This window comes from Nannobrachium achirus (assembly GCF_963921795.1).
Source record: "Nannobrachium achirus genome assembly, chromosome: 12".
Classification (NCBI taxonomy): Eukaryota; Metazoa; Chordata; class Actinopteri; order Myctophiformes; family Myctophidae; genus Nannobrachium; species Nannobrachium achirus.
In genome coordinates, this window is record NC_137832.1 from 21331717 (window position 1) to 21344582 (window position 12866).

At 45.6% G+C, this 12866-nt stretch overlaps 1 protein-coding gene across 1 annotated transcript in view; it reads right to left on the reverse strand.

The window, feature by feature from the left end:
* ncor2 (nuclear receptor corepressor 2) overlaps positions 1-12866 on the reverse strand; it is a gene marked incomplete at its 5' end in the record, with an annotated part of 196893 nt that overhangs the window by 68371 nt on the left and 115656 nt on the right. The window contains 3 exons of the mRNA XM_080739080.1: positions 853-1336; positions 3422-3560; positions 4493-4635. Coding sequence (XP_080595206.1) covers positions 853-1336; positions 3422-3560; positions 4493-4635 — 766 coding nt within the window. The remainder of the gene's footprint in view (positions 1-852; positions 1337-3421; positions 3561-4492; positions 4636-12866) is intronic.

The window sequence follows — 12866 nt, forward strand, 5'->3', positions numbered from 1 at the left end:
ATCACGGAGCGTCCATTCTCCATTGACTCCCGTTCTATGCTGTAACATGAAAACGGCTGTGTCTCTGAACGAGGTGAAAATAACGCAGGGGAGGCCGAGATCCGCTCTTTTTCACCGCTACACTGGGCCGTGATGGTCGGCCGCGGTTAGGATTTTAGTTTCGCAGGCCGTTTGTAAATAAACCAAACCCCATTTAAAAAAAGTAAGATTACACAACATACACACGCACGTGGCTTCCGGGGCTCTTTTGGGCTCTTCAAAATAAAGCGTAAGTGAATGGTGGCGCTGAATATCCAAATAATTTGAGTTAGATGGCATCCAATGTGTTAAAAATCACACCCAATGTGAAGTGAGCGGTGGTCGTGCTTGCATAACGTCTTCGGACTGGGATTTGAGTCTACGATGTAAAGGCTATGCTACACACACACGTTTTGCTATGGCAAAACGCTGAGGAAAAAGGCTACAGACACACGATGATGACATCACTAGACAAACATGATGCTACGTACACACGTTTTGCTATGGCAAAACGCTAAGGAAAAAGGCTACAGACACACGCACAGCCACTCTATGGAGCGCCGCTCAAAAAGTGTAATCAGTGATTGAACTTTACAATTTTGGATACACAGATCAACAATCTGAGAGGCACATTCTTGATCTGAGCTTGAGCTTGATCTAGACTTTCAGTATGAGTACAGATCGTGAAAGTGCAGCCTCACGATCCTTCTGGCTTTTTGGGTTTTAAGCGGTAGGTGTCAGAAAAGTTACCACAGGGATAACTGGCTTGCATGGTCGCAGCTCCAGAAAACATAACAAGTGCATCGCAGCAGCCACTTGCTGCAGACCTCTCACCTATTCTTTTCCGCGCTGTCCGCCTCCTCTGCCTCGTCGGCGCTGCAGGTGGCGCTAGAGTCACTGTCTCCGTGGGAGCCCGTCTTGGCCCCGTGGTCTCTCTCTCTCTTGGAGGCCTTGGCGGAAGAAGAGCTCTTGATCTCCTCCGTCTCCAGGGTGGGAGGTTTCTTGTCGGCGGCGTCGCTGGGCACTTGCTGCTTCTGCTGCGGCGGCGGCGGCGGCTCCCTGCTGGCCTCCCCGGCCTCGGTCTTCACCTCCTGCTTGATGGCCTTCGTCTCCCCGTCTCCCCCCTGGCCCCCCGGGGGAGGCTTTATGTCCTCCCCTCCCTGGCTGGAGTCCGAGCCGGTGGCCTCCTTGTCCCCGCCGCTGTTGGAGCCGGCCTTCATGGCCCGGCCGCCGCCGCTGCCCTCCTCTTTGGGCTTGCTGTCGTCGGAGGAGCGGGGAGACGGGAGGCTCTCGGTGTCCGAGCTGTTGTTGGCTCCGCCTGGCAGGGGAATGGGGACGCACAAAGGGAAGACAGTGAGCGGCAGATCAGATAAGAAGTCCCCAATTTGTATTTGAGTTACAAATTTTCGCTTTTAAATAGATATATTCAAAGACTTGTATTAAAAAAAAAATGATTTTTCAAAAATAGCAGATCTACAAGCTCGCAGCGCGGCACTCGGTGCCGCGCTGTGAGCTTGTATATCTGCTATTTTTCAATAGTTCAAATCAGAGGTTCTCAAACTTTTTTGTGTCAAGTTAGAGCAGTTGTTTCTCATTTTGTATTTTTTTTAGGTGATTAAAAAGCTATTATTTTGAGCATAAAGCTAAACTAAAAACACAAACCAAATACGCATACTGTATCAGGTTTAATATGTGACACAGTAAATAAACAATATATCTCTGCACTGTACATGCCAGCTAACTCAACCCACCTGTTCAGTGGCCAAAAAAGAAGAAGAAGAAAAAAAAGATAATATCTCCAACAAACATCAACAGATGTCAGCCCATACTTGAATATAATACACAGAGCAGAAATGAATCAGCAACTTTGTGGGGAGTGGGAAAGGCAAATAAAAAAGGAACGTACATTTCTGATTAATCACCTGTAACACCATTGGGCAAAGCAGTTGGCTTGGTCCAATGAAACAAAAACAAAACAATACAATCTTCAAATGCTCTCAGACTGCTGAATTAATATACACTCACAAGCTAAAGGTCCCCATGACTCTGACAGTGTACAAATGGAACCAAATGAACCAGTGAGGGTTCATTTGGTTCCATTTGTACACTGTCAGAGTCTCCACTGAGTCACTGGAATTGACTTTGAGAACCACTGAGTTAAGAGTATTTGACCCCCATCAGAAAATATGTTGTGCCAGAGACCCCAATACAAGATTTCTGTTGTTCTGTTTAAAAAATATTACAAACTTTAAAAGAATTGTCAAGATTTCTGTTTTTTGATCTACAAGCTCACGACGCATCGCAATGCTTCAAATAGCCGATGTACATGATAACTGATTTTGACGACATATTAACAAATCTTGCTCTTTACTGTACTGTACTCTGTTTTTCTTTTATCTTTTTCATTCTTCTCTGTAACTTTGTAAATAACCTTATACTGCTGTGCTGCCTCTGGGCAACTGTTTTCCCCCCTTGGGATAATAAAGGTATCCATCTATCTCTATCTACACCCCATCTTGCCATCGTTCACTACAATAATCATCTCCGGGGCCTCTTTCTACTGAAAAACAAGATTTTTCACGGCATCACTTTCCACCTAATCGGGTTTCGTCGTACATGGAGGAAGAAGAACACAAAACCAATTCGGAAGACGGACAAAATTACCCCCGGGCTTCGGCTTCCGCTCTACTGCGGTGGTTGAGACTGCACTGCATACACATCAGATCGACAAACGAATCTACAGCAGGGATTCTCAGGGTTCCTATTACTGTATGTGTTGCCATTGTGGAACATGATTCTACAAGGCAAACACTGAGGCGTTTAAAGAGCCACGCTGTGTTACTAAAGCCAGACGAAAGTAGGAGATACTAACAAGGCCTCCGCTTTCCTCCGATCCGCTAGGTTCCACAGTTGACCTCTCTCTACAGTAAGAGGCATAGCTTTTATTCTGTAGTGAATGTTGAATCACATCTCTTTCTACGGTATCTGCAGCACTCTAGTGCTCCTTCTAAATAACATATTCTAAACAGGTTCAAATGTTGAATAAAGGACCAGTCTACTTCTCATGTATAATCAAAGTTGTTTGGAAAGCACTCTAACTTAAAAAAAAAAAAGTTTGAGAACCACTGATGTAGCAACAATATTGTCAAATGGTAAATGGTGCATTTACTGTATGTAGCGCCTTTATCCAAGGCGCTTTACAGGGATTGTGCATTACATTCACCCATTCACACACACATTTTATACACCGATGGCAGAGGAAACCATGTAAGCCAACAACTTGCTCAAGGACACTTCGACACTAACTCCGGGGGAGCCCGGGATCGAACTTGGCGTTCTACCCCTAAGCCACTGCTGCCCCTTAATGGCTCTTAATGGGAAATAATAATGTGCAGTAGCCTACCGTCTCCGTCCTCGGGCACCTCCTCCTCGTTGCCACTGACCCCGGAGCCCTCCATCTCCTCCTCCTCGGCCGCCGACGGAGCGCTGGCCTCCTCGTTCTGCAGGGCCTTGCCCTTACGCCGGGCCTTGCGCTCTTTCTCCTGGGTCAAAACCAACCAACACTAAATGCATCGTTCAGGACACACGGTCCCCACACGGGTCATAAAACAAACGCTCACTTTGTCAGAGGGAGAAAGCCAGCGCATGCATAGTAAAAAAAAGGTCCCAGATTGCTCTAGGAAATCGTCTGCATTTCACCAACCCCACAGGAATGTTCTAGTTTTAATAAAAAGAACCAGAGGTGGAAAAAGTACTTGAGTAAAAGTACCAATACTGCAATGTAGAAATACTCCGCTAGGGTGCCCGCACACCAAAATACCTAGAGTGGAATCGACCAATGCATTTTAATGAGAATGGAGCGTTTTTTCTTTTTGCCAGTAGAGGATTTCTGCAAAAAAAAAACGCTCAATTCTCATTGAAATGCATTGGCGGATTCCACTCTAGGTATTTTGGTGTGAGGGCACCCTTACAAGTAAAAGTCCAGAATTCAGAATGTACTTGAGTAAAAGTATGAAAGTATTGCTATCAAAATGTACTTAAAGTAACAAATTGTAAAAAAGTACAAAATGTTTGAAAATAGCAGATATACAAGCTCACAACAAGTCGCGATGTGACGCGTTGTGAGCTTGTAGATCGGCTATTTTCAAACAGCCAAGGTATAAAATATGGCTAAAGTGTTTTATGTATGTTTTATAATATTATAATTTATATCCGCAAAGTAACTAGTAACTACAGTTTTCAAATAAATGTAGTGGCGTAAAAGTACAATATTTGGATGCCAGAAGTAGTGGAGTAGAAGTAAAAGTATTAGAAATTGGAAATACTCAAGTAAAGTACAAATACCTCAAAATTGTACTTAAGTACGGTAAGTACATGTACTTCGTTACTTTACACCACTGAAAAGAACAAATTCTAAAAGCGTACGAGCACAAAATGTGTGTTAAAAAAGAGGTGGATCCCCACAAACGCCTACCGATTTCATTTTATGCTGCTGCAGAATCTCGTCCAGTTTCTGTCTCTTCTTGTAGTTAAAGTAGAAGTTCTTGCACTGGGACACGGTTTTAGAGCCCACCATCTTGGCAATGGAGGACCAATTCCTACCATACTGAAGAAGGCCTGGAAAGGAAAGCAGATGGACAGGCAGAGGGATTAATACACGAGACACCAGGGGCGTCACAAGGGGGGGGGGGGGGGGGGGTCCAAGGTGGAGGGGCCTTAATTATTTTATACTTTAGCTATTGAAAAATAGCATAGATCTGCTATTTTTGAAAAGTTGTGAAAATGTGTGCAAATCTTTGAATATATCTTTTTTTAAGCAAACGTTTGTAACTCAAATTTTGCTTCTGGGGGGGTCCCTGGAACTAAATATTTTGAGATGGGAAAGGATTTGAAATAGGGTTAGGGTTAGGGTTAGGGTTAAGACTTAAACACATTTTCAAGATTTTTCAAAAATACCAGATCCCGCGAGTTTGTAGATCTGCTTTTTTTGGAGCGGTGAAAGCGCTCCCAATAGACAGGTATGTCCGTGGGTATGTGGGTGGCTGGCTGGCTGGCCGTGTCCGTCCGTCCGTAGTCTGGCAATACCTTGAGTGGCCACACACAACACACTAGTTAAAGGAGGGGCGCTGTTTTGTGCAGGCCAGGCACACTCACCACTCACTCTCACACACACACACACACACACACACACACACACACACACACACACACACACACACACACACACAGGGTATAGCTACTCAGATTCACCGCTCCACTTCGAACCGAGGTTTGATTTTTTCAATAATAATGCATTCCCAGTCTAAATGGGTTAAACCCCCTTCTCCCCCTATGAAGAACATTCATGGGGGGCCCGCAGTGAATCCTCGTACCAAGGGCCCAGAATTTGCTGTGACACCCCTGCAAAACACACAGCCAAGGCACACACAGACACCAACAACATCTGTCCTTTTTGCCTGTACATCCACAACCATCGATAGCGCATCCTTTGGAGCGTCACATTTACGCGGGTTTACTGGAGAAAAGTAATAGAAAGGGATCAGAGCCTTGTGTAGGAACACAGGCTCTTCCACATTCTTCTGGAATTATTTGCATAAACATGTTGTGAATTTATCAATATCAAATGTCAGTTAATTAATTGCGACCGTCAGGTCGCAGTTACTATCAAAACCTCCACCGGCTGTCAGTCAGAGTCAGTCAGTCAGTCAGTCAGTCTGTCTGTCACACTTTTCCCCTACTCATATCTCCGCCACCGTTACCACCCCTCATTTCTCACATGGCCCTCTTCTAGTGCCACCATGAGGCTGATTCTTGCAAGACACATTTTTGGACACTGCTCCTACAGATTTTGCCCTAAAATCACGCAACTTCGCACACACACTCCTTGGCTGCCAAACCACAACCTCCACTCCTCATTTTTCACATGGCCCTCTTCTAGCGCCACCATGAGGTCAATTCTTGCAAGACACATTTTTGGACACTGCTCCTACAGATTTTGCCCTAAAATCACACAACGCGGTACACAGTATCTCTACTGTCATGTCATCAAAATACATCTGTCCCAGCTAACGCCACCATGGCCGATTTTTGAAAAACACATTTTTGCACACTGCTCCTACAGATTTTGCCCTAAAATCACACAAAGCGGTACACAGTATCTCTAAAGTCATGTCATCAACAAGGATATGTCCCATTTCCCATATTCCCTCCTGATTGGCTACCATTGCCTTCTAAAGTTTGTCTATGCTACCTGACAGTCACTTATCTCCCGATTCGGGAGTCTTGCTGGTAATTTGTGTCAGAGCGCCAGTATTATCTACGTATGTGTTTACGGGGCCATCAAGAGCAACCGCCATCTGTCCCTAAGAGTCCCGTAGAGCTGGAGTTTTCCTTCAATTGCACATGCACTGTGGCTCCACATCTCACAGCAGCAGCAGCATGGCTTACTGCCATGTGCTTCCTAAGCAGAGAGGGAGGCTTAGAGGCAGGGGCGTCAGTTGGGTATGGCAGGGGTATGCAGCTGCCATACCCTGGGTCCAGGGGGGAAAATAAAAGTTACTTTTAAATATAAACTCACAAATGTCTCTTTGTCTATCTGGTGCTGGTTGTTATGTTGTGAAATTACATTCAAATAACTACAAATGCAACAACATGGTCACTTTAACAAGGTATTATAATTATATTCTCCACACTTGTATTCTCCCTATCTTGACAAAATGGTATATTCCCAGGTTCCGCAGGTCAGCTGCACGGGTGCAATGCATTATTGTTACAACCGTTCCAGGCTGCCATATCCAGACAAAACTCGATTTTTCTCATGAGGAATCCCATCTTTGCCATACCCTAGCCGTTGCTGAACTGACGCCACTGCTTAGAGGCAGAGAGAGAGAGAAAATATGGAGAGAACAGAGACAGAGAGACGAAGAAAGAAAGAAAGAAAGAAAGAAAGAAAGAAAAAGGAAGAAAGAAAAAGAAAGAGATGTCGGCAGGGAGAGACTACTGTCAAGTCAACAAGTGACATCACCAGCGCCTCCTCTCCTCTCCGCTGGGGTCACTGTGTGTCACCCCCTTTGTCCCACTTTGATGTGACCCAGTTTCTAAGCAGTCAACCACATGATGGAGACTTACACAAGAGTCTGGAGGCCCTGCTGAGCCCGGGCCGCCATACATCAACCTGTCATATCGTCACTGTCGGGCAGAAACCTCGTATCTCCCAAGTTTCAAATTTGTAATTTTTTTCACAAAGCAAAGCCCTGCTTCATGATACATGCCGTCGCACAAAAGTAGTGAAAACAGAAGATCTACAAGCACACAACGCCTCGCGGTGCGAGGCGTTGTGTGCTTGTAGATTGGCTGTTTTCACTAGTTTAAATCGTTTTTAAAATGATAAATGCAAAATGAACGGTATTGGACATACAAGGTTTTCACCCGACGACGACATGGGGCTGCGCTACACGCAAATGCACGCACGCACATCGCACGCATGCACGCACACACACAGTGCTGAGGGTGTAAAAGGGATACAGAAACAGGAGAGGGTGAGCGAGTGAGTGAGTGAGTGAGTGAGTGAGTGAGTGAGTGAGCGAGCGAGTGAGTGAGTAAGTGAGCGAGTGAGTGAGTGAGCGAGTGAGTGAGTGAGTGAGTGAGCGAGCGAGCGAGTGAGTGAGTGAGTGAGTGAGTGAGAGACATTGGAAGAGAGAGAGAGAGAGAGAGAGAGAGAGAGAGAGAGAGAGAGAGAGAGAGAGTAGAAGGTACTTGCAGTTAGGGATGGGACGATACGCAATGTTATCGTTTATCGTGATAAAAAAACACTTACGATAATCGAATCGTGGGGATTTAATTTATCGTGATATCGTCCTCCGTCATGCACTGGGATCAATTCACCTTTCATTTCCGGTATAATTGGTAAAAGGTAATTATAATATACATACTTGATAGTCTTTTTTTCACTCTCAATCAAATGTCTTTGCCAAAAAATAGCCGATCTACAAGCTCACAACTGAGCTTGTAAATATGCAATTTTTGGCCAAATATTCCGCCAACAGGATAATGGATTTTGATTATCGCGATAATATCGTAAAATCGCGATGTCTTTCGTCACAATAATCGTGACATGACATTCTCATATCGTCACCATCCCTACTCGCAGTGTTTCCTTCCCCAGAGCCTGCAGTCAGCTAAGGGCAGCTCATTAACCAGTGTGACATGTAAGGAGCTTATAGCGTACACCACCCACCCACGCCCTTTCCTGTGCCCGCCTGGCAGTGGGACAGAGTCTCTGGGGGGGTGGGGTGGGTGGGGGGGGCTTTATCAACGGGCGGCGAGCCAACAACACCCCCCTGAAGCGGGTTCAGAGGTCGCTGCGTCGTGTCACACAGGGGCGTCACAAGGGGGTGGGGGAGTGGGACTGAGTTAGGGCCCAAGGTGGAGGGGCCTTATACTTTTTAGCTATTGAAAAATAGCAGATATACAAGCTCACAGCGCGGCACCGAGTGCCGCGCTGCAAGCTTGTAGATCTGCTATTTTTGGAAAGTCATGAAAATGTGTGCAAATCTTTGAATATACATATACAGGTATGTATTTTTTAAGCGAACATTTGTAACTCAAATTTTGCTTCTGGGGGGTCCCTGGAACTAAATATTTTGAGATGGGAAACATAGGTTTTTCAATGAAGATTAGAAGGATTTGAAATATTCAAAGACTTGCAGATCTGCTATTTTTCAATAGTTGAAGCGTAATAATGCGTTCCCAGTCGAAATGGCTTAAACCCCCTCCCCCTATGAAGAACACGGGGGGGCCCGCAAGTGAATCCCAGTGTACCCAGGGCCCAGAATTTGGTGCGACACCCCTGGTGGTGTCACACAGTGGGATGAGCTCACCACCACACTACTAGCGAGCCGGTTTTACTATCCTCTCGTTTAGAGAGTGCCACGCTAGCTGGGAATGCCGTTGCACAATCCTGTCGTAAGAGTTGGCACGTGTGCCCATTTCCAGAAGCCGGGATGATGGACTCAAATACTTTTTCGGGGGCCGCCAGAATATGATAGCTGGGTTGTGTAAATATTAGCTTGGCATCGTAAAAAAAAAAACGTCTCGACTCAAAAGCTGGGTCTGTGTAATGTCTGCTTTCAATAATAACATTGCGTGTTTATTCACGCCTACAGGTATACGGCGGGCAGGCACACGAACGGCTAATAACGAGTTTGTTACATTTGTGTCCGTTATTAGTCGATATCAGGAAACGCTGTGTGCATAATGTATTAGCACGGTGGTTCTCAACCTGTGGGTCGGGACCCCCAGGGGGGTCGCCAAATTATTTTGGGGGGGTTCCCAGATGATTGACTTAATGTGCAACATTGCTTTCTCTCTCAACAGTAAACAGACCAACATACGGTTTAAGTGCAAAGAGGGTATCTGGACATGCCTAAAGTGACAATTTAAGGAATTTTTAATACCTCTAAAATGACAAATTAAACATTGGCCAAATTGTCAAATATTAGAGGCAGAAATTGTGAAAATAGTAGATCTGCTATTTTCACAATAGAACGGTGTTATACAAAATGTAATTCCTTAACTCTTAGTGCTCGTCAGGGTGGGGAGGTCCCCAGTTAAAACATGATTATGTTGGGGGTCCCCAGTTAAAACAGGATTATTTTGGGGGGTCCCCAGTTAAAACATGATTATGTTGGGGGGTCCCCAGTTAAAACATGATTATTTTGGGGGTCCCCGGCCTGAAAAGGTTGAACCACTGTATTAGCACACACCGATTCAGCACAATCCATCTCTGGGCTTTATTCAGTCCCCTCTATCTCTACACCCACCACCAGTCAAACACCACCTCCTCCGTCACACGCCTACTGATAAAAGGAGCGCTCCTCCTGCCAAAAAGCCCAAAGAGAGAAAAAAAAAAGTCACAACTCAGATAGCAAAATGTGGGAAGATGAGTCGACGTCGGAGATACCAACGCCAGGAGTAGAAGTAGAAGCACTACAACAAGCAGAGGTAATCTCAGCGTCTGAGCTGCACTGCTTTCTAAAAGCCACTGCTACGCACACACACACCTACAACCTGTCAAGTGTCAAAGTAGCCCTATTCACGGCCCGCCCACTCAGCAGATTTCTCAGAAACGTCCTGGTGCTGACGTCATTTTAGAAGGGGAAATTAATACAGAAATAGCTGGACTTAAAGCCAAAAAATCATTATTTCGAACGGTAAAGTAAATTATAATGCTTTGTGCCTTTTACTATCTTGTGTTCTTGATCATGCTAGCCGTATTTTATACTTTACTATTCCGAAATTGCATTAAATTTGCGATTTCTTTGTTAACTCTATGGGCTTTTAGCAGGGTTTTACCCTTCAAAACGTGACTTCAGCACCAGGGGGATGCTGAGTGGGCGGGCCGTGAATAGGGCTAAGTAAGGGGAGAGTATTTTTTGCAGGTCTTTAAAAGAGCTATAGTCAAGTTTTTCTTGAAAAACGGACACTAAAAATAATGTTTCGAAAGTATTTTATAAAAAAGATTAAGCTTCACAAGTTTCTATTCAAAAATGACAAAAAAAAAGAAGTAAAATGATGATAAAATAATCATTTTGGCTGTTGTCAGGCTGACTTTGTTTACATCCCTTATCAATCCTAGAACAGGGATGTAAACAAAGTCAGCTTGACAATGGCCAAAATTATTATTTTATCATTATTTTATGCTTTTTGTGGTCATTTTTGAATAAAAACACATATGAAGCTTAATCTTTTTTATAAAATATTTTCGAAACATTATTTTTATTTTAGCGTCCGTTTTTCAAGATAAAGTTGACTATAGCTCCAGCCTCCTTTAAGTCCGAGTGTATAAAAAAAGCAACTGGGTTAAGCACCGTTGGTCAGACCAGTTTTACATTCACCAGCGTTAGTTTTACAGAGGTTAGGGTTAGGGTTAAGGTTAGGTTTTGGTGTATCTCCGTCCCCCCAGACTTTCGGCACCTCCGCGCAGCCAATCACAAGCTTCCGCTGCCTTAACCCAGTTGTCTTTTTGATACACTCGGACTGAACGACCTGCAAAAAAACACTCTCCCGTAAAGTAAGAGCGGGTGCTCAGGCTGAAACGTTCGTCGCAGCGATGGAAGGCAAGGCATCCCACTGAGCACGCCGTCTAAAAGTGGTCTAATAGACGTATAGATTTGGAAATTTATTAGTGGTCTAAACTTAGACTAGACGACTAATAGACTTCTAATAGTCGTCTAAATGTAGACGGTCTACATTTAGACGACTATTAGAAGTCTATTAGTCGTCTAGTCTAAGTTTAGACCACTAATAAATTTCCAAATCTATACGTCTATTAGACCACTTTTAGACGGCGTGCTCAGTGGGATGGCCTCTCCGAGATAGCCTAGCTCAGCTAAAACATGGTGGGGATAGATACTGCAGTTAGTTAGCTAGCTGCATTAGTATCTAGGCTGGTTGTACCAGGTTATCTCCGAGAGAGAGCAGAAAGACAGAGAGAGAAGAATAAGAGAGGGTTGGTCGGCCTGACTCGTTCCAAAGAGGAGCGGGAGACGACACGTGATCGACACCTATTAACCTTTTACAGCCTTCTCCCAAGGGGGGCGGGCAGGAGAGAAACAGCTCTGCTCCACAGCCCAGCAGACAGCCAGACACCCTCCTGTGTGTCATAGCACACACACACACACACACACGCGCGCACGCACGCACGCACGCACGCACGCACGCGCAGACTGAGGCAGTGGCACACATGTGCGAGCGCAGGCACGCATGCGCGCAGCCGTGCACACACACACACACACACACACACACACACAAGTATACACATATCATCGTTGTCGGGGTGGAAACCTTGTATGTCCAAAACCGTTTGTTTTGTGTTTTATCATTTTAAACATGATTTAAACTAGTAAAAACAGCCAATCTACAAGCACACAACGCCTCGCGGAAGTTGTGTGCTCGTAGATCTGCTGTTTACACTACTTTTGTGCGACAGCCTTGTATGATGAAGCAGGGCTTTACTTTGCGAAAACAAACGTACAAATTTGAAACTTGCAGATACGAGGTTTCTGCCCGACAACGACGATATACAGTGTATATGTGTATACACTGTATATGTGTGTACATATATAATGTATACAGACAGAAGCAGACACTACACATAAAGAAAACACACGCAAGTTAAAGGCTTGATATACTTTGTTGCACATGTGAATGCCTTGTGAGCTTGTGGAGGACTGGCTATTTTCAGGGCGCGTACACCGGCGTGCAGTGAAAGGATAAATCCGTCTTCTTCAGTCGTTCCAAACGAGCATGTTACAGAAGCACCCAGAGTGGCTGCCTGCACTCGGTGAACCTGCACTGTTGAGAGTCAAGGGTCACTTTGGTTAAGACTTCCCAGTAATATCCAGCCCCGTGAACGGGGCAGCGCACCGACGACAACAACAATCCCAGGGAGGCAGCTCCTCCGCCGCGACTGGCTCCTGAAAAGCAACACACCTCACGCGGCCAACATCCAATCGGCCGCCTTCCCTACGCTGTAGTAGGCGGCGTCGGCAGCACCCAACCGGGGCCCTGCGTTTCCATCAACAAGCCCCTCCCACCAGTGGGGGTGGTCCCAAACCGACACCTGCCGAGGAGTGGAGTGGAGTAGTAGTGGCCGCCGCCCGCCTACCGCTTGCTCGCAGGTTCGGTAGGTGACGTTGTTTGCCCCACGACCTGTCGTCCCAACAACGTCGTCCCTGGGCTGCTCTCCCTCTTCTCCACCCCGCCCCCACCCACCCACCCGCTGTATGGGTGGAGGATCACGCTATCGGGCTGTAGTGTGATCTCTGGGGAGAGAAGCGAAGAAGAAG